At 37.0% G+C, this 21791-nt stretch overlaps 1 protein-coding gene across 2 annotated transcripts in view; it reads right to left on the reverse strand.

The window, feature by feature from the left end:
- KCTD8 (potassium channel tetramerization domain containing 8) overlaps nt 1-21791 on the reverse strand; it is a 314322-nt gene that overhangs the window by 106212 nt on the left and 186319 nt on the right. The window contains exon 2 of one of the 2 annotated variants that reach the window (XM_069105163.1): nt 19960-20033. The exons of the other annotated variant lie outside the window; for it this stretch is intronic. Within the exon in view, the coding sequence (XP_068961264.1) occupies nt 19990-20033 (44 nt within the window). The 3' untranslated portion in view covers nt 19960-19989. The remainder of the gene's footprint in view (nt 1-19959; nt 20034-21791) is intronic. 2 annotated transcript variants of the gene reach the window in all.

Raw genomic sequence — 21791 nt, forward strand, 5'->3', positions numbered from 1 at the left:
TCCTTTCTCCCCCACCACCTGGCTAGCTCTGACCAGCTTCCTCTGGGCTCTGCTTCCCTTCAGCAAGCTCCTCCCACCACAAGCTCCATGTGACTACATTCAGCCTATTAGGGGGCAGAGTTTATCTTCACAGCAGGGAAGCTTCCTGTGGGCTCTGCTTCTCTTCAGCAAACTTCTCCCACCATAGGCTCCATGCGACTACATTCAACCTATGGGGGCAGAGTTTACTTTCAAAGCAGGGGAGGTCCTCAAACTGCCCCCTAGGTCTATTAAGGGGCAGGCAAGATCTTCACATTCCCATTCTCATTACAACTGCTTAATAGAGCATGGTATTTATTAAAAAAAAAAAAAGAATAAAACAAGATCATGTTCCATTTCCCTTTTGTTAATAATCTTCCATAACGTCAGGCACTATCTCATCACTTTACAGATGATCATATGGAGTCGAGGTACATCTGTTCTGTAAAAAGAGGGGGTTGGGATTAGATGACTTTTAAGCACCCTTCTAGTTCTAAATCTTTGATTTGTGATGCATCATCAAAATGGATGCAGAAGGAAAGCTGATCTAGAAATTTAATATTTCTGTTGTTTTATCTCATTGATGCCAGAAATCTAGAGGCCAGTTATGGGGAAAAAATATTGAAGCTTCCTTGGGAGTCCCAGTTAATCAGAAAATCACAGCATCACTGAATCTCAAATAAAAAGGCACCTTGGAGAAGATCAAATTCAATACTTACTCAAAGCATAAGGTCCTTCTAGAATAGGCATCAACAAATAATTATCTGGACTTTGTCTGAATGCCTCCATTAGCGAGGAACTTGCTAGTCCACAAGGCAGCGGATTTACTTCATTCTAGTTTCAAAATATCATTTGATGCTCCCTTAGTTTGTTACAATGTATAACCCTAATGAGGCTTCTGGTCATTTCAAAGACACAGATGATCACTGCACACCTTACATTTCAAATATCATTAACACACACCTTAATTCAGTTTATATATCATAGGCTCAAAAATAGAGAATAACAAAAGATCTCAAAGACCATCTTATTACCCAATCTGCATTTTTTAAAATGGTGGATGAAATTGAGTGTCAAAGAAATTAACTTGCTTATGCAAGGTTACTGATAGTAAGTATCACAGGCAGAATTTGAGCCCAAATTCTCTGATTGCAGAGACAGTGCTGTTTCAACTGTCCCATGGATTATAAAAAGTAAATTATTTGTTGAATCTGGAAGAAAGAAAAAAAATCAAAGGGTTTGAACAGATGGAAATTTGTCTCTTCTCCATTAGAAGTGATTCATAGGGTTAATATGGAAACTAACACCTCACTATAGTCTCTCTTTTTAAGGGTTTTGAAAAATATTTATATGAGTAGTACAGTTAGCTTTTGAAAATTATTTTAAGAAGTTCTTTCTTCTCAGGGAGTGACCTCTTCCCACTCAGTCATTATTATAGAGTATCATCCATCATGTTACTTAGCTCAAATTTTTTTCCAGGGAAATGATTCAACTTGGCACAATTGAAACCATATTAGTTTATTACTATTATTTACTAGAGAATATTAACCTGGGATGTTAACATGGCTTTGGATAATGTTAGCAAAGAAACTGAACTTCTGAGTCCTAATTAGTGTTTAATCTTGGCAAACAACAAGCAGTTTAAGATTCAAGCTTGAAAGGTTCAAAAGGGTAATTGCTAAAAGGCGCAAACAAATTCAGGATTAGGAGTGGGAAAATTCTGATTTCCGTAAGAAAAAGTCAATTAAAAGAGCTCTTTCTATGACTACATATGCTATTCACCTTTGGGGATTTTTCCAGGGATCCTGTGAAGCTGGTAGCTAATATTTTAGTCTTTCAGCACCTGACAGGAAGGATAGAGTATTTAAGGGTATATTGACATAGAGAAGCAATGCAGTGCAGACTTGGAGTCAGGGAGACATGGGTTTGAGAACTGCCCCTGACCATGGGTTAGTCATTTACCCTCTCTCTGAAACTCAGTTTCCATATATCTAAAATAATGATAAAAATACTTTCAGTGCTTACCTCACAGGATTGTTGTGAGGCTCAGATGAAATAATTCTTTTAAAGTATATTCAAACTTCCAAGTGATGAATAAATATCAGCCATTATTACTGTCACATCCACACAATGGACAAGGTTCTTTAAAAATGTTGAAAGGGGGGCAGCTAGGTGGTACAGTGAATAGAGCACAAGCCCTGAAGTCAGAAGGACCTGGGTTCAGATCCAGCCTCAGATACTTAACACAGACCTGGCCATGTGACCTTGGGCAAGTCACTTAACCCCAATTGCCCTGCCTTCCCCCTTCAAAAAGAAAAAAAATGTTGAAAGGGGGTAATTTGAGAATTCCTCTAGAGAGGGTTTAGCATCTTATAGGATAAGAATAAGATGTAGGATGTCTATATTCTATAATAATATGATTCTATGATCTCATCATGGGTACTTCTTTCCCCACAGCAAATCTCAGTTAATTACTGCCTTATTATCCTTTGTCATTTCTGTTCTCTTCCCTTAAGGCAGCTATGTGTCACAGTGGATAGAGCTTCAAGCCTGGAGTCAGGAAAATTCATTTACCTGAGTTCAAATCTAGCCTCAGAAACTTACTACCTTTGTGTGACCCTGGGCAAGTCACTTAACCCTGTTTGCCTCAGTTTCCTCATTGGTAAAATGAGCTAGTGAAGAAAATTATAAGCCATTACAGTAATTTTGTCAAGAAAACTCAATTAAGGTCACAAAAAGTTGAATGCAACTGGAAAAAAATGACTGAACAACAAGTTCCCTGAGGCCCCTACAAAGCTTCTATCAAAATTCCAGGGATCTCCACTGAGTCATTCAACATTGCAGAACAATATTGCAACATTTGGGCTGTCATTTTGTTAACTCTTATTAGTTAAATTCCACCTACTGCAGGAAGCCTTTCCCAGTCTCCTCCATCCTTCACCATCCTTCCCCAGCTCCCACCCAGTTACTGTCTGCCCTTGGAGATTACTTGCTATTTATACTGTATATATCTCATATTTATGTATACACTAGTGCAAATATTGTTTCCCCTATTAGAATGTGAGGGCCGGAACTGGATTTTTGACTTTCATTGTTATCTCCAGAGTTGACTTAGCATAGTGTGTGTGACAAATAATAATATATAAACAGTAAATGCCATTTGGCTGAAATAACTGACTTACTACCTACATATAAGGCCCATGCTTTTTGCCATTAAAATATATGTTTGATGGAGTCATTGAGAGTTGGGGATTAGTACTGAGGGAAGTATCTGAGAGTGGCAAAAAGTTGAAATGAGATGAGGTTATCTCATTAGAAAATTGGATTCCATACCAGATGTCTGTCTTATTTATTTCTTTGTGCTAGAATAATTAAGCCTTACCATCACTAGCCTTCATCAAATTTGGGTCAGACAACCTAGTATCCAAAGAAACAGAAGTATCTGGGGAGAAGAGTTGGTTAGATTTCATTATTTTCACATTAAGATTCTCATGTTTCACAAACAGGTGTTTGCCACAGTAGCGAATCCTCAAGGCTTAGCCTGAAGAGCTATCAGAAGAGATGATTGAGAACTAATTCAAGCAAATATATAGGGTAAGAATTTTCTTCGGACCAGTTAAAATGTTCTAGGTTTGCATTTCTGTCAGGTTTGTGTTACACATATTTATATAATAAAGTGCAAGTCAGTCTCAGTCCCAGAGTAGGCAGTGAAAGAAATGGAGGAATCAATTTGTATTTTCAAGGTAATTAGGGAGGGTGAAATTATCCTTGAAGGAATAGATGTACTTGGAGGAAGAAATGAAGTGGCAGAGAAGACTCTTCTGTCAGGAAATTAGAAGGCAGAAATGCATAATTCCATAAGGGAAAGGAAGAAGCACCAATGAAAATTTGGAGCTATAAAATTAATATGAATAATCTTCCTGTAAAACAAGGGTTAATTTTTTTTTCTTTCCACAGAACCTTTTGGCAGTATGGAAAAGTCTATGGATCCCTTCTCAGAATATTTTTTAAAATAATAATTGAAATGCAAAATTTCAATTATTGTCATTTTGGTTTGTCCTTCATTTTTGAAGAAGACCATGACATTAAGAAGATTATATAAATAAAGACACATTTTTCCAATCTATATTCACAAACCCCTTGAAATCTATTCACAGGCCCCAGCACTGTGTCCCTCATGTTAAACATTCTTGCACAGAAGACGTGGATGGTCCCTGGATGAAGATTTTTGTGCTAAAAGGAAAAAAAAAAGTATTTGGATCCACAGGTGCAATGGAGTGAGAAAACATCTGGCAATTTTCAGAGAAGGAAAAGGATGCAGATACTAAGACAATTATCTATCACTGAAATAAACAAAAATGACTGCTAACTTCCCAGGGCATATGTCTAGAAGTTGATGGTAAGCCTCCCAAGATCTGTCAGATCTAATGGTCTCTACCCCCTTTAAAATCAGTCATTTGGGAAAAAGTGTTATCTCCAGAGATAACCTAGAAAGAATTGCTAAATATGGTGGTCTTGCACAAACAAAAGACAAAAACCTGACAATATTGGCCATACAGGTAGTATATTCATTAATAGTCCTAGTTGAAAGGCAATTCAGGCAAGAAATATAAATCTGGGAAGACAACAGGTAGATAAGAAGATGCTGTCTAAAAATGGGATTTAGATTTTTGGACAGCAGATTAAAATACAGAACTAATGGATTCTTGGCAAGAATCACCAAATTTGAGAGTTGGAAGGGGTTTTGGCAGCTGTCTAGTACAGCCTATATATGACAAGAATCCCTGGTAAAACATAACTGACAAGTAGTCATTCAACCATTACTTGAAGTAGGGGAAGCCATGAGCTATTGAGACAGCCTATTCCCCCTTTGGAAAGCTTGAATTAATAGCTGTTTTTTTTTTCTTGACATAATCCTAAATTTTCTATTTACAACTTGAACCTATTGATCCTACAACTGCCCTGTAGGAAGAACAAGTCCAATCTGTTACCCATATAACAACACTTCAAAGACTTGAAAACAGCTATCAACTCTTCCCCTTTCCCCTAAGACTTTTCTCTGAAATAAACATGCCCAGTTCCTTCAACTGATTCCCATATGGATTCCAGTATTTGACCATCCTGTTTACCTTCTCTGGACACTCCCTAGCTTATCAATGTGTTTGTTAAATGACCACGACCAGAATTATGCACAATGCTCTAGATGAGGTCTAATTAGGGCAGAGTACAGAATGACCAACCCAATCTATTCCTGTTAGTGATGCCCCTCATAACATAACCCCAAGATTTATATTAACTTTTGTGGCTGCCACATCACCCTGACTCATATCGAATTTGCTGTCCAATAAATTCAATGGATATTTACCTATGCCTTCTTTTTCCTATACCTATAAAGTTAATTTTTGAAACCAATTATATATCTTTACATTTATTCCTACTGGATTTCATCATTTTAGATTCAAGCCAATGCTTAAATTGTTGAGTTCTTTTGATTACTGTCTGCATTATCCATCAGGTTACCTAACCTCCCAGTCTTGAATAATTTGCAAAAGTTAATTTTTGAAACCAATTATATATCTTTACATCTATTTCTACTGGATTTCATCATTTTAGATTTAAGCCAATGCTTAAATTGTTGAGTTCTTTTGATTACTCTCTGCATTATCCATCAGGTTACCTAACCTCCCAGTCTTGTATCATTTGCAAATTTGATAAATATAGCATCTATGCTTTTACCCATATCATTGATGAAAATGTAAAATAAAACAAGACAAGGAACAGCTTCCTGGGGTACTCCACTGTAAACCTCCTTTGGTGATGAATGAATCATTCACAACTAATCATTGAGTTCAGCCATCCAACCAGTTATGGATCTTATTGTATTATTGTCTAATGCATGTCTTTTCACATTCTCAACAATGATAATATGAGATACCTTATAAAAGCTTGTTAAAATTTAGGTGGATTAGAGTGGAGTGCACCTACCAAGTGCTGACAAAAACATATTTGTCTGAACTTGTGCAAATATAATCATGAAAGATTTAAACTGAAATGGTGGGAGGAGCATGGTTTACCGTAAGAAAACTGATCACATATCTCTGACAAGCCTAGTATCACAGAAAGTAGTAAGTGCAATATAGGATAAAGGGGAGTAGAAGAACGGGTACTTCCTGTCACATGGTATCCAAGAAGAGAACTAGAAATTTTAAAGTGAAGTCATAGGTCTGCAGACAAAAATACTGTAAGAATATAAAGGGAGGGAGAGAGAATGATCAGAGGAGTGGATGGTAAATTTGAAGAATTCCTCCAAACAAACTGATTAAAAGATAATGTATGGGTCTTTGAAGGCATCTGAAGGGCAACACATATTCCTGATAGGATACTATTTCTTAGAAAAATGTAAAAACAAAAACAATCACCATGATAAGAAGGCTAGAAGAGCTCATAAATACTTCATTTACTTCGTAAGAAGAGAGATACTGCAGTTTAGGACAAAAATTGTCCAATATACTCTCACTTTCCTCGCATCATGAACTTTTTATACAAATCCAACCACTCAGGTGAAACATGTGAATAAGTCATTCATTATTATATGAGCAAAAGTCTTACAGCTCTACTACTGGATTTCTCACATAACTTCCTACTCTCCTGAATCTTTTATGACATCATTGCATGTGGCTTTTCTCCTAGATTTTTTTTAAAAAGCATCATTTACAGGCAGTCAAGCAGTCAACAGTCATTTATTAGGAGCTGACTGTGCCAAGCATTGTGATAAGAGCTAGGGACACATACAAAAGGCAAAAACAGTCTTTGGTTTCAAGGATGATACTTTCTAACAAGAGACAAAATGTGAACAACTAGGTTCATATAATATGTGTGCTGGGTGTGGCTAGGTGGTGCAGTGAATAGAGCACCAAACCTGGAGTCAGGAGGACCTAAGTTCAAATCTGGCCTCAGACACTTAACACACACACAAAAACTGGCCATGTGACCTTGGGCAAGTCACTCAACCTCAACTGCCCTGTCTTCCCCCTCAAAAAATACCAACAACAACAAAAAAGATGTGTGCTGAAACGATGATGATGAGAGGGAAAGACATTTAGGAAGTGGGGAGAATTGTAAAAAAAAATCTTGCATAAAGTACTACTTGGGATAAAGCTTGAAGGAATCTGGGGAAACTGAGAGATGGAAATGAGAAGACAGAACATTCCAGTCATGTGAGATAGTCAATGCAAATGCACAATGTTGGAAGATAAAGAGTTGTGTTTGCTATAAGTAGGATGGTGTAACTAGATGGTACAGTTCCTGGAGGGCAACAAAATATAAGAATGGAGGAAGGAGCCAGGTTATAAAGATTTTAAAACAAAAAGAACTTTCTGTTTGATCTTGAAGATGATAAGGAGCTAATGAGTTTATTAAATATCATAGTAAGATTTAAGCTTTGGAAAAATTGCTTTAGTTTCAAAGGTAGGGATAGACTGAAATGGGGAGAGACTTGAGACAATTAAAAGACTATTGAACAAGTCCAGGTGAGAAAAAATGAAACACAGAACTGAAGTAGTTAGAAGGGGATAAGACATATGAAGATAGAGAACAGGATTTGACAACAAAGTTGATAGATGGGGGGAGAAAGAGAAAGTAAGACATGTATTCTTATAAAGAAAATAGAAAGTGGTTGGGGCAGTAAGAGGTAGAGTGGTATGTATGGACATGTGATTTCATCACTCTAGTGAACACCCTGTAAGAAAATTCATTCCAGCAACTGGCTATGTTGAACAACAACTATTGTTCATGATAACTTTCTTCTTTCTAGATGAAATAATAATTTAAGACAGAGTGTATGACTATATAACATATAGTCATATATGTTATAACTATGCATAACTATATACAACTATAAAACATATATAACTATATAATCATAACTATATAACATACATATAACTATATATGTGTGTGTGTGTATAACTATATAAAATATACCTAGCCAAGGAACTGACAAATAGTCTTTTAAAAAATGTTAAAGTTCAGAGCCAAGATGGAAGAGTAAAAACAGAAATTCCATGCAGCTCCCATTCCCATCTCCTCCAATACAGATAAAAAATAACTCTAAACAAACTTTAGAGCTACAGAACCCACAAAGTGACAGAGAGAAACTAATCTCACACTGAAGACAGCTTGACAGGCTGGCAGGAAGGAGACAGTACAGCACTCTGAGAGCAGAGCCCAACCCTGCATGAACTAAAGGTTTTAGCCTTGGGGCACCTTGATCAGCCCTAGCTGGAGGGACATTGAGAGAGTGGATAACCAGCAGCTGTGGCATTTTCCAGAATTATAAACCCATAAATGCCAAAGATAAAGTGAGAGATCAGTAGACATTGGGAACAGGGGGCCAGGAGTGCGATCTGGTATTTGCCACCTGGAGGAAGAAGTGGCTGAGGCTCCACGGCCATGAAGCCACTGCCGTGTGTCTGCTTCAGAGCTCCTGGCCTGCAGATTGTAGGGGGACTAAGCAAACATTCTGATGGGTAATTGCTCTTGCTTTAACCTGCTTGGATCTGGATTGTTGTCTAAGGTGGAGGTCCTGGGGTACGTGACCAGTGTGCCAGAGCATGTGGAGGCTTCAGAGAGGGCACCAAACAAATAGCCCCAGCAGCTGAGAAAACCCCAGAGATTTGGGATACAGCTGCTACGCCTCTCTGGTAGCAGAGTTCTACTGTGGCAAAAAGCTCAAAATGTCAAGTGATTGAGTGGCAACATGAGCAAGAAAAGGAAGTAAAGCAAGCTCAGCAATCTGACATTAGACTCTTATTTTAGGGACAAAAAGGATCAAAGCATGGAACATGAGGAAGACAACAAAGTTAGAACTCCTGCACCAAAAGCTTCCAAGAAAAAATATGAACTGGTTACAGGCCATAGCGGAGCTTGAGAAGGATTTAGAAAAACAAGTAAGAAAAGTGGAGGAAAAATTGGGAAGAGAAATGATAATGATGCAAGAAAATCATGAAAAGAGAGTCAACAACCTGACTGAAGAAAATAACACCTTAAAAAATAGACTAACTCAAATGGAAAAAGAGGCTCAAAAAGGCAATGAGGAGAAGAATGCCTTAAAAATCCAAATTTGCCAGATGGAAAAAGAATCTCAAAAGCTCACTGAATAGAATAACTCCTTCATAATTAGATTGGAGCAAATGTAAGATAGTGACTTTATGAGAAATCAAAATACTATTAAACAGATCTAAACAAATTAAAAAATAGGAGGCAATGTAAAATATCTCATTGGGAAAACCACTGACCTGGAAAATAAATCCAGGAGAGACAACTTAAAAATTATTGGATTACCTGAAAACCATGATCAAAAAAGGAACCTAGAAATGATCCTTCAAGAAATTCTCAAGGAAAATTGCCCTGATGTTTTAGAACCAAAGGGCAAAATTGAGGTTGAAAGAATCCACCAATCACCTCTTGAAAAGATCCCAAAATGAAATCCCCTAGTAATATTATAGCCAGGTTCTGGAGTTCCCAGATCAAGGATAAAATATTACAAGCAGCCAGGAAGAAACAATATGAGTATTGTGGAAACACAATCAGGATAACACAGGATCTGGCAGATTCTACACTGAGGGATGGAAGGGCTTGGTATACGACATTCCAGAGGTCAAAGGAGTTGATATTAAAACCAAGAATAACCTACCCAGCAAAACTGAGTATCATGTTTCAGGGGAAAATATGGTCATTCAGTGGAAAAGAGGACTTTCAAGCATTCTTGATGAAAAAAACAGAGTTGAATAGAAAATTTGACATTCAGATACAAGAAGCAAGAGAAACATGAGAAGGTAAATAGGGAAAAGAAATCATAAGGAACTTATCAAAGTTGAACTATTAACATTCCTACATGGAAAAATAATTGTAACTTATGAAACATTTCTCAGTATGAGAATAGTTGAAGGGAATATAAATGTTTAAATATATATATATATAAACATACATATATGTCTGTATTCGAGGGTATATGGGCATATGAATACATAGGTGAGTGTGTGTATATATGTGTACAGCAGATATACATAGATAGATGGCACAGGACCAACAGAATGGGAAGGGATGATAATTAAAAGGTGTAACTGAGAGGTGAGAGAGGAATATAATGAGAGGAAATGGAGTTAGACAGAATGGGGTAAATTATCTCATATTGAAGAGGCAAGGGAAAACTGTTACAATGGAGGGGAAGAACAGAAAGGGAAAAGGGAATGGGTCAACCTTATTGTCATGGAATTTGGCTTAGGGAGGGAATGATATGCACACTAAATAGGGTATCTCACCCTACAGGAGAGTAGGGGGGAAGGGGATGAGAGGGGAGATGATGGAGGGGAGGGCAGATTGGGGGGAAGGGAAGTTGGAAATACATACTTTTGAAAAGGGACAGGGTCAAAGTAGAGAATAGAACAAGTGGGGGGCTGGATAGGATGGGGGGAAATACAGTCAGTCTTTTACAATATATCCACTATGGGAAAGTTTTGCTACACATGTACAAACTATATTGAATTGCTTATCTTCTCAGTAAGAGTGGGTGAGGAGGGAGGAAGGGAAAGAATCTGGAATTCAAAGTTCTAAATTCAAATGTTTAAATATATGTATATTTAAATGTTCAAGTTGTGTTTGAGCAGCACCTTTATTTCCCCAAAATATTTCTAACAGAGAATAATTTCTTATAATAGGGATTTTTAAAAGTCAGAAAAAAATGTTCAGCAAAAACTAAAATCCAATATTAAATCTAATCAGCACACAGATCAACTCATGTTTTCATATGCTATATTTTCTCAACTCAAATTCAGTTGCCTCCTTCTGTGGATTAAAGGACTAGAAGTTGATTTTGAATTCCTCCAAAAAATTTCTTTGATAGAGGACTCACAAACATTTTGGCAATTCAGTTTCCATCAGTGGTTCCTCCTGGTTTTGAGTCTATGGGAACCCTGTTCCCCTGTCCCAAGTATTCTCCTTTATAGCTTTCTTCTGTACATTGTCTTTCCCTATTAGACTGCAGAGGCAGCTAGGTGGCATAGCGGATATAACACTAAGCATGAAATCAAAAAGACCTGAATTCAAATCCAGCCTCAGACATTTATTAGCAATGTAACCCTGTGCAAGTCATTAAATTTATTTGCCTCAATTTCCTCATCTGTGAAATGAACAGGAGAAGATAATGGTAAACTACTCCAGTATGTTTGCCAAGAAAACTCCCAATGTCATGAATTGAATTGAATTGAGTTAGAAAAGTATACTTCAATTTGCACTCAGATTTCACCAGTACTCTTTCTGAAGGGGCACATTTTTTTTTCATCAGGTCCTTTGGAATTCAGTGTTCCATGATCAGCCTCTCATGTCTACAAAGAAGGAAAGGGATTGTGTTCTCATATCTCTTCTTTAGGACCAACCAAGATTGGGCATTTTAATTTAATAGCATTCACTTTTGATTTGGTTTTGCTTGTTGCTCTTTCTATTCACATTGTAATAGTCATTATGCAATAGTTTTCCTAGCTCAGCTTAGTTTATTTCACATCAGTTCCTATGTCTTCTTCCCATGCTTCTTTATAATCTTCATATTCATCATTTCTTATGATTCAGAAATGTTTCATTCTTGAAGCAAAATTTGCTTAGCCTTCCCAAAATCTATGGGAATCTATTTTGTTTCCAGCTTTTGCTAAGGAAAAGTGTTTAAGCTGATTTACCTTTCCTCCAGGACCTTAAAGTGCTCATTATCTTATCAACACACTAATTATCCAATTAAGAGTTATACAGATAAGAAAACTGAGAAAAAGAAAGGTAAAGTGGCCAAAAATTACATCCTGAGGCAGTAATCCAATCGAGATTACCACATACATCTTGGAACTTTTCTTGTTCTTGTGTATCTGTTTATTCAGTAATTTTTTTTCTTTTTTCTTTATTTATTTTTAACATTCTTTCTTTTTAAATATTTAGTTCCAAGTTCTCTCCCTCTTTTTTACTCCTTCCCAAACTGTAATGTAATGCCAAGGAAAGGCAACTTCCCAGGTTCAAAATACCAGCATAGGTGCTCTCTATTTTATTCAGTGACAAACCCAGAACAGAGAAGATCAAAACATGACATCATTCAAAATACAGCATTTACTAAGCGTGATTAAATAATCTCCAAGTACTACCCCACCCCAGGATCTTCCAATCATTCAATCAATTACAAAGTCCCTGTTCTAAATACTACTCCACCCCTAGGCTATACCTTAATTAAGTCCACCACAAAACCCCTCTTCTCAAATGGAGATTAGTTTCCAAACATAGGTAAAGTACCTTCATTTGTCAATCACAGAGCACAATAAGGTCAAAAGTTCCCCACCTCCTGGATCACAATTGAATCTACCCCAGAGTTACATCAAGTTTAAACACAGCACTTAATACCCAAATGGAGGTCTTTTCTTCATCTTGACAAGAGGCAAGTTCTCAGCAATCTTAGTTCCTGGAGAGACAAGGCTTAGCAAGGCCATAAGATACATTGCCAGTCCCTTCATGAATTTATCCTCTGTCTGTAGAACAGCCCTAGAACCCCTGAACACATTAGCAAAGCCCTCTCCCAGGATTTCTGTAAACATACAACAAGAAAATCCTTCTTCAGGGCTTCTGAACCAACAGAAAGGCTCCCAGACCCCTGCAACAACAGTACTGTCCCTCACCAGTGGACAGTATTCATTCTGTCTGCAGGACAGTCTCCAGACCCCTGCAACAACAGTACTGTCCCTCACCAGTGGACAGTATTCACTCTCTGTCTGCAGGACAGTCGCAGGCCTTCTTAGCCAACAGCCAGGTTCCAGGACTTCTTCAACAAAAGGACTGTCTTTCACCAGTGGACAAATCTGGCAAAACAACATCAAAACAGACAGACAAAGTACCAGCAAAACAGCCATGTCTCCTCAGTCCTTGGCAGCTCAGGGGGCAGGTCTCAAAAGTCCAGGGCAATTCAAAGCGGCCACCAGCAATTCTCTTAGTCTCTCTCTCCACGAGGTGCTGCTTCCAAAAAAGATCTTCCGCCTCTCTCTAGTGTCTCTCCAAATCTATGTCACCAGCTCCTCCCAATTCAGGACTTTCTTTTCACATCAACAAGCCCATCCCACAGGTGGGATTAACAAACTCTGGGTTTTAACACAATCAATTTGAAAACCAAGCCAATACAGGGGAATCTTTAATTGCCATTACTATCACACAAACCTACTCAGAAGGCAAATATATCAATGATACATATGAAACATAAAAATATTATCCACATTTCAGAGAAACGCAAGAAAAACAAAGTTAGAAAAGTATACTTCAATTTGCACTGAGTTCGCCAGTCCTCTTTCTGAAGGGGCACCACATTTTCTTCATCTCAGGTCCTTTGGAATTGTCTTGAATCATTATATTGATCAGAGTAGTCAAGTCTTTCACAGTTAATAATCATTACAACATTACAATTACTGTGTACAATGATCTTCCGGTTCTTCCCATTTCAATTTGCATCAATTCTCATATTTCTTGCCATATTATTTTTTGGGAAACAACCCTTCTCGTCACTTCTTACAACACAATAGTACTACATCACAATCATATGCCACAACTTGTTCAGCCATTCTCCAATCGAGAACTTGCAATTCTTTGCTACCACAAAAATAACTTCTTTAAATGTTTTTGTATACATAGTTCTTTTTTTTTTATTTTTCTTTTCTCTCTTTGGTATTCAGCCCTAATAGTGATATTGCTAGGTCAAAGGGTATGCACAGCGTTATGCCGCTTTGGGCATAGTTTTAAATTATTCTCCAGAATGGTTGGACCTATTCAGTACTCTACCAGCAGTTCATTAGTACACCTATTTTTTTCTTCATCCCCTCCAGCATTTGTTATTTCTTATAGATGTGAGGCAGTACCCCAGAGTTATTTCAATTTGTATTTCTCCAATCAATAGTGATTTAGAGTATTTTTTTCACATGACTATAGATAGTTTTGATATTTTCTTCTGAAAATTACCTGTTTATATACTTTGATAGTTATCAATTGGAGAATGTCTCTTATTTTTATAAATTTGACTGTGTTCTATACTCAGTATATATTTGAAAGATGGGGCCTTAATCAGAACAACATTGTATAAAAACTTTTGGATATTACTTCATTGTCTATGGTAACTTTTGGCAAAATGTAACTTCCATGATTATCTCTTTTAATTAGGTATATTTTTGCTTTAGTTTTGTCTCAGATCATAATTGTTACTAAAGCCTTTTTTAGTTCAGCTGAAGCGTATCAGATTTCAGACCATTACTTCACCTCAACTCTCTGTGTGTTTCTCCTTCAAGTATATCTCTTGTAAATAACATACTTTTGGATTCTGATTTCTAATCCATTTTGCTATCTGTTTCCATTTTATGGGTGAGCTGATCCCATTCACACAGTTATCATTTTTGTGTATTTCCCTCCAGCCTATTTTTTTCTGCCCTCTTTTTTTTTTTCCTGTCCCTCTTCAAAAGTCTGGGTTGCTTCTAATGACTGCTACCTTTAATCTGCTCTCCCTTTTGTAATTTCCTTCATTCTCTTATCCCTTTCCCCTCCTATTCCACTATCGAGTACATTGCATTTCTATATACAACTCTGTGCGTATGCATATATATATATATATATATATATATATGATTTTCTTGCCTTTTTGACCCCATTGCAATGAGAATGAGGTGCAAGCACTGTCTGCCACCATCCCTATTTTGCCCTCCTTTGTAAAAGTTCTTACTTATGTGCCTCCCTTTATTTTTTTGCTTTTTTTTTTGGAGGACAATTGGGATTAAGTGAGTTGCCCAAGGTCACACGGCTAGTTTTTTTGTGTGTTAAGTGTCTGAAGTCAGATTTGAACTCAGGTCCTACTGACTCCAGGGCCAGTACTCTATTCACTTCACCACCTAGCCACCTTGTATGCACCTCTTTTATTTTTGCATTTTTTTTGGAGGGGGAAGGGGAGAGCAATCAGGGTTAAATTACTTGCCCAAGGTCATATGGCTAGTTTCTGTGTGTGTGTCAGGTGTCTGGGGTTGGATCTGTGCCTCTTTTATATAAGAAAATTTTACCCATTCTACCTCATCCTTCAACCTTTTAGTTCATTCCTCTTTCTAACTTCATGTTTTTGGAGATCTCTAACATAATTGACTCATGCCCATGTCTTCTGTCTATATAAACTCCTTTTAACTGCACTAAAAATTATAAAATTCTTAGAAGATACATGCATCATCATCTCATATATAAATATAAAGTTTATTGAATCCCTTATGTTACTGTTTCATGCTTAGTATTTTCATACTTTTTTATTACTTTTTATGCTTCTTGAGTCTTGTGTTTCAATGTCAAATTCTCTGTTCAACTCTGATCTTTTCATCAGGAATGCTTAAAAGTCCTCTATCTCATTAGATATCCATCCCCCCTCCACAAAAAATTTACACTCAGTTTTTCTGAGTTTTTCTATTATTGGTTGTAATCCTAGTTCCTTTGCCTTATGTAATATCATATCCCAAGCCCTCTGAACCTTAAATGTGGAAGGTGCTAGATCTTGTCTGATCCGGACTATGGCTTCATTATATTTAAGTTGTTTCTGACTGCTTGAAGTATTTTCTCTTTGATCTGGGAGCTCTAGAATTTGGATCCCATATTCCTGGGAGTTTTCATTTTGGGATCTCTTTCATGAGCTGATTGGTGGATTCTTTCAATTTCTATATTATTCTCTGGATATAAGATATCAGGCCAGTTTTCCTTGATAATTTCTTGAAATATGATATCTAGGCTCTTTCTTTGATCATCATTTTCAGACAGTCCAACAATACTGAAATTATCTCTTCTTAATCTATTTTCCAGGTCAGTTGTTTTTCCAGTGAGATACTTCACATATTCTTTTTTTTATTTCTTAAGCTTTTTTTAATTGTTTCTTGATGTCGTGTGCAATCATTGGTATCTACTTGCCCAATTCTAATGTTTTCTTTTTGGTGGGCAAATTGGGGTTAAATGACTTGCCCAAAGTCATACAACTAGTAAGTGTGTCAAGTGTCTGAGGCCAGATTTGAACTCAGGTCCTCCTGACTCCAGGGCTAGTGCTCTGTTCACTGTGTCACCTACCTGCCCCATCCCCCCATTCTAATTTTTAAGGAATTATTTTCTTCAGTTAGATTTTGAACTGCCTTTTCCATTTAGCCAATTCTACTTTTTAAGGAGTACTTCTCTTTAGTAGGTTTTTGTGCGTCTTTTAACATATTTGGCCAATTCAGATTTTTAAAGTATTATTTTCTTCCATATTCTTTCACCTTTTTTTTACCAAGCTGTTAATTTTGCATCACTTTCATTTCTTTTCCCAATTTTTCCTTTACTATTTTTATTTCTTTAATTCTTCCATGAATATTTGTTGGGTTTTTAGTCAAATTACCATTCTTTTTTGTGCTTTTGTGTAGCTATTTTCAGGTTGTTGTCTTCTTCTGAGATTGTGTCTTGGTCTTCCCTACCACTATAGTAGCTGTTTATGATCAAATTCTTTTTGTTGTTGTTTGCTCATTTTTCCAGCCTATTTCTTGACTTTGAATTTTAGGTTAAAGTTGAGCTCTGCTCACCCTGGGAGGAGAAAGCATTGTTGCAAGCTTCAAACTTTTTTGCGTTGCTGTTTTCAGAGTTAGTTCTTGGGGTCTTTAAGTTTTTGGTACTTCTAAGTTGATATGATCTGGGTAGAAGTGTGGTCACTGCTCTCTGGGTCAGTACTCTAATCTTTACACAGGAAGGGCCTCTGGTCTCCTGTAACTCCAAACTTAGCACTCCTCTTGCTTTGGAACTGTGACCAGGGCCCCTGCTCCATTTTGACCTATTCCTAGCACTCCTTTCTGCCCTGGAATTGTGACCCAGAACTGTGCATGGGCAATAGAGTTGCCAATCAGCACCAGCCACACCCCATGCTAGCAAAATATTCTCTGTAATCACTTTCTGACAAGTTGTCCAACTCCCTTACTGTGTCTGGGCTGAGAGCTTCACTGTTGCTGCCATGACTGCATGTGGGATCTCTGGACAGGCCTCTACCTTGATATCACATATTTCTCCTGCCATCCTCTGAAATTATGTCAGAAAAATATCTCACCATAGCCTATGGTTTCCTCTGTCATTCCAGAATTTGATTTGAGGCACTATTTTCAAGTTGTTTGGAAGGGAATGTTAAGAGAGATAAACTGGGTGTCTCCCCCTAATCAACTATCTTGGCTTCACCCAGGCCATCGATCTAGGAATTACTTTAAAAGCTCGGATTCTAAACACACACACACACACACACACACACACACACACACACTAATATTTTCCAAGTACAGCAGAAGTTAACCCAGAAAGTAGATTATCACCAAAGAAAGACAAGGTTAGAAATGCTAGGGAGCAAAGAACAGTAGGGATCTCCTTCAGAAGCTAGATAGAAAGAAATTTAATCAGTTCACATAGGTCATGAATTCTTCCACGGGTTTGCAAGTCCTTTGAAATGGATTTAAAAGCAGCATTTGACAAAGACTATATGCCTTATGAACAATTTTTAAAGTACCTGTTGCTTCCCTAAAAAGAGTGGGTAAGAAATAAAAATTCTAAGTATCTTCTTAAGCTATCATTGGACTTTCTTCAGATTGTTCAGTACTATGTAGAACAGAACTATCTGTAACATAATATGTTACAGATATAATATATATCATAATATCCTAGTATAATGGAATGAGCACTGGCTCTTGAGTAAGAAGACTTAGGTTTAAATTGTCTCTGAAGCCTAATACCTATGGCACCTTGTATATGTCACTTAACTCTTCTGGGCCTCAGTTTCTTTATCTATAAAATAAGACACTTAGACTAGATGGTCTCTGAGGTGCCTCCTAGTTATTACTCTATAATGCTTACTGACTAAAATAATGGTAATCACTTCCTCAGGAATGCCCGTTGGGACAGCTGTTATGGTCTAATCTGGGGAGTGAAATCTATCAATTTTCACTCTGGAGCAAGGAAGATCTCTGATGGAGAAACAGCACTCTCCCCAACCCTCCCTTCTTTTGCTGCTTCCTTATTTGATTCGAAAAAATTTTCTGAATATAAGACATCCATATCAATGTGGATTTTTATGCCCACATATGAACATAGTCTTACACAATAAAGATAATGCCTCACTAGTCAATTGTATAGACCAAATAAATATTGCCTTTTGTCTGTACAGACAAGGTTACCTGACTCAGGCCAAGAAAATTTCAGTGATTGAGTATTCTACACAGTCAACCTGTTTTATTTCCCCTGGGAAATGTAATAAATGAATTTTTCTTTTTCCATTTCTACTTTCTATGATTCTCTGATAAAACTGTGGTATTTATTTAAACGCTTCTCACAGCAACAACCTGACACCTAGAGACATGTTTTACCTTTGTATAAATCCCTAAAAGAATGACAGACTAAAAATGTTCTGTTCTCAAAACCTAACTATTCACATCATGCTGGATGCAAATGCAAACTGTTTTAGATGATCATGTATGGTCATTTCTGCCTTGCTTTACAGCTTAAGTTTATTACAATAAAACAGTTTACTGATAAATTTAATTAATAATAAAAGTAATAGTTGTTCAGTCCTACAGAAACACCATGATGGAATATTGGGATGAATTGGCAAGGGAGAACCACCATAAGAAAATGCTGCTTTGAGCAAGGAATTTAATCCAGACCAATAATCTTTCCTCTAATACTTACTGTACAAGTCCCTTTCAAAGTTCTTTCTAGATCCTGTTTAGCTTCATTGGTTTTATATGACAATGTATTCAAGAGAGTATAAGCTCCTTGAGGGTAAGGATCATTTATATTTTTATCTTCTTATTCTTAGCACCTAGCCAGTGCCTAATAGGTACCTTTGAAAAGCTTGTTGAACTGAACTGAATTGAATTAAATTACCTGTATTGTTCTCCATTTCCCATACCTGCTGCTGGAATTGGAATTTCTGATGAACTTTTGCTGAATCTAGCTCAATTTCTGATTCTACTTTGAAGTATTCACCTTTTCTACAACATGGGGTCTTCTTTATTCATTTTTAGCTATGTGAAAAGGGACAGGTGACAATTTCAACTATGCACCCCCCCACATTTTAGTTTTACTTTGGATTTGATTCATGTGTTGTACTTCTGGCATAGAAACTACATCCCCCAATGTAGATTGTAACTGGTTTTAACTTAAAGCTTTAAAGTACCTGGGACACCAAGAGGTTAATTGATATGATCGTAACACAATCAGTAGTGATCAAAGGCAGGTCCTATGCATGATCAGGTATATCACCAAAGTGAGGACATCAGTCAATGACCAACAGCATGTATCAAGCTTTTACCATGTGCCAGAAACTTCTCTTGATATTGGGTATAAAAAGAAAAATTAATTAAATTGTCCCTTTCCTCATGCTATTCAATAAAAGGGACCATAACAGCAAAATGTGTCTAGACAATGCTTTCACAGAACAATTCCTGAATATACTGCATGTTGTGTGGCCAAAAATAATAATGACTAACGTTTATGTACATTTGCAAATCACTCTATAGAATATTACATTTGAATCATGCCACAGCTCACTGAGGTGCAGGTATGACTCTCATGCTATAGATAAAATAATTGAGGCTCAGAAGAAACTTGCCCATGACAAGTGTCATCTGAACACAGGTTCACTCTGAGTCATCTATTCTATCTACTGTGCTTTTAATATAGTCTAACATTAATTATTATTAATTTGTAAATTAATCATTCTAACATCAATTACTGTATTCTACCCACTGTCTTCCTTATATAACAATTGTCATCTTCTGCAATAAAAATGCCACTTATTTCCCCTGAAGGAAATTCTTTTTGTTCAGAACTTCTATTAATTAATTGGCTTAGAAATACCTTGAATTTCTTAGGCAAGTTAGTCCACTGTCACCAACTCTCCAACAGTTCAAGACATGAACCAATCTGAGATCCTATAAGTAATCATGAAGAGAAAGGTCAGGAAATTCAACATCAAAACTTCCAGGGAAAGAGGAACATTACTGTCTAGGATCTGTAGTGACATACAGCTAAGGGCAGTTATATTTCTCATTAGTCATTCAGAGCTACAAGTAAAGTATATAATCATAAGCACTCCACAGAAGTTCCCAATGCTGTCTATGTAAGAACATAAAGGTCAAAAGGATCACTCAATTCAAAACTGAATAGGGCTTGCACATTTATCCTTAGAAAAGAGACACACAAGTGGCCTGTGATCAGTAGGAACTATGAAGGATTGATTTTAGATACAGTGGGAAAACTGCTTCACTCATGTGATAACTGCAAGGCTTTTTTTTTTTTGGCTTTTTACAGGGCAATTGGGGTTAAGTGACTTGCCCAAGGTCACACGGCTAGTAAGTGTTAAGTGACTGAGGTCACATTTAAACTCAGGTCCTCCTGACTTCAGGGCGAGTGCTATATTCACTGTGCCACCTAGCCACCCCACAAGGCTTTTTTTCCTGTTATCAAAAATAGTGTTTAGGTCTATTCTATGGGTGACATCATTCTTAAGAACTAAGGAATTCATTCTCATTACATCACCCGGTGATTGAACCTTGATGCAGCCCTGATCAAAGGTAGCATGTCAATAAAAACAATGGTGTGTGTGTATGTGTGTTCTTTATAATGTTGACTCAGGAATCATTAACTTCCTGTCATTCCAGAGGTCATCCTCTGGATGGAAACATAAGTCATGGGTCTCAGACATCATTTTCCAACAGGCAGTTAAGTGGATTAGTAACAACTACCTTCTCTGGAGACATTAATAAGTGGTTAAAATGGGAATACTGAATTTTTTGCTTTTGTTTAGACACACAAACTTTATGTTAGGTGGATCATGAATTGTATTGATGTGGTAAAATCCAGGAAGCTCTGATATCTATTTTTTCCCTCACATACCTAATAGGTATATAACTTGTGGGTCACTGCTAAATCTCTGAGTTCAAATGGAAATAAATCACATTTTGGAGACTTTTCAATTATGAATACCTTCTCTATCTTGTCTTTGCTCTCCCAGAGAAGAGACCTAAAGAAAGTTTATATTTGACTCATGTTGCACCTATTAATGAGGTATCCTCAATTCTCTTGCCATTACCAAGATAACAAGGCATGAACTATGGAGAGTTTATTTCAAACAATAAACAATGCTGAAAAGATTTTTCGCTGCATAGAAAGTCATGAAAACATATTCTTATGGCCTCCACCTCATCAAGAAATCTATACAATTAGACTTCCAATACTCTCCTATGTTTGGAACATCCACAAGCAGAGAAAGAATTCCATGGTTTTTAAGGGATCCAAAAATCCACTCCTATGGCGAGCTTCACCCTTTCCAGTCACCCAGACAATGGCTATGAACTTATAGGGCTACCTTAGTTATGAGGTTCCTTCAAGCAAGCAAAGAATTCTTGTTCACCAGATTTGACCCCTCTTTTCTTCACTTGTACACTTCACGAAATTTCTAGTGCCAATGGAAAGAAAGATCCAAAGTTTCAGAGGAAACTGGAAGGACCTCTATTATTTTAGGCAGATTGAAATGAGCAAACAATGAGCAGGTTCTCTGTAAAATAACAGATTATAAAGTAAAACAGCTCTGGAATCCTTCAGATCTCTGACCAATGGAATGACAAAATGCAGTTCCAGAAGTCTAGAAGTAAAACACACTACTGACTTCCTGACGAAATGGTAATAAC

The sequence above is a fragment of the Petaurus breviceps genome, unplaced genomic scaffold (assembly GCF_028583685.1).
Source record: "Petaurus breviceps papuanus isolate PSGF00001 unplaced genomic scaffold, PetGlider_PUasm1.0 76, whole genome shotgun sequence".
In the NCBI taxonomy this organism is placed as follows: Eukaryota; Metazoa; Chordata; class Mammalia; order Diprotodontia; family Petauridae; genus Petaurus; species Petaurus breviceps.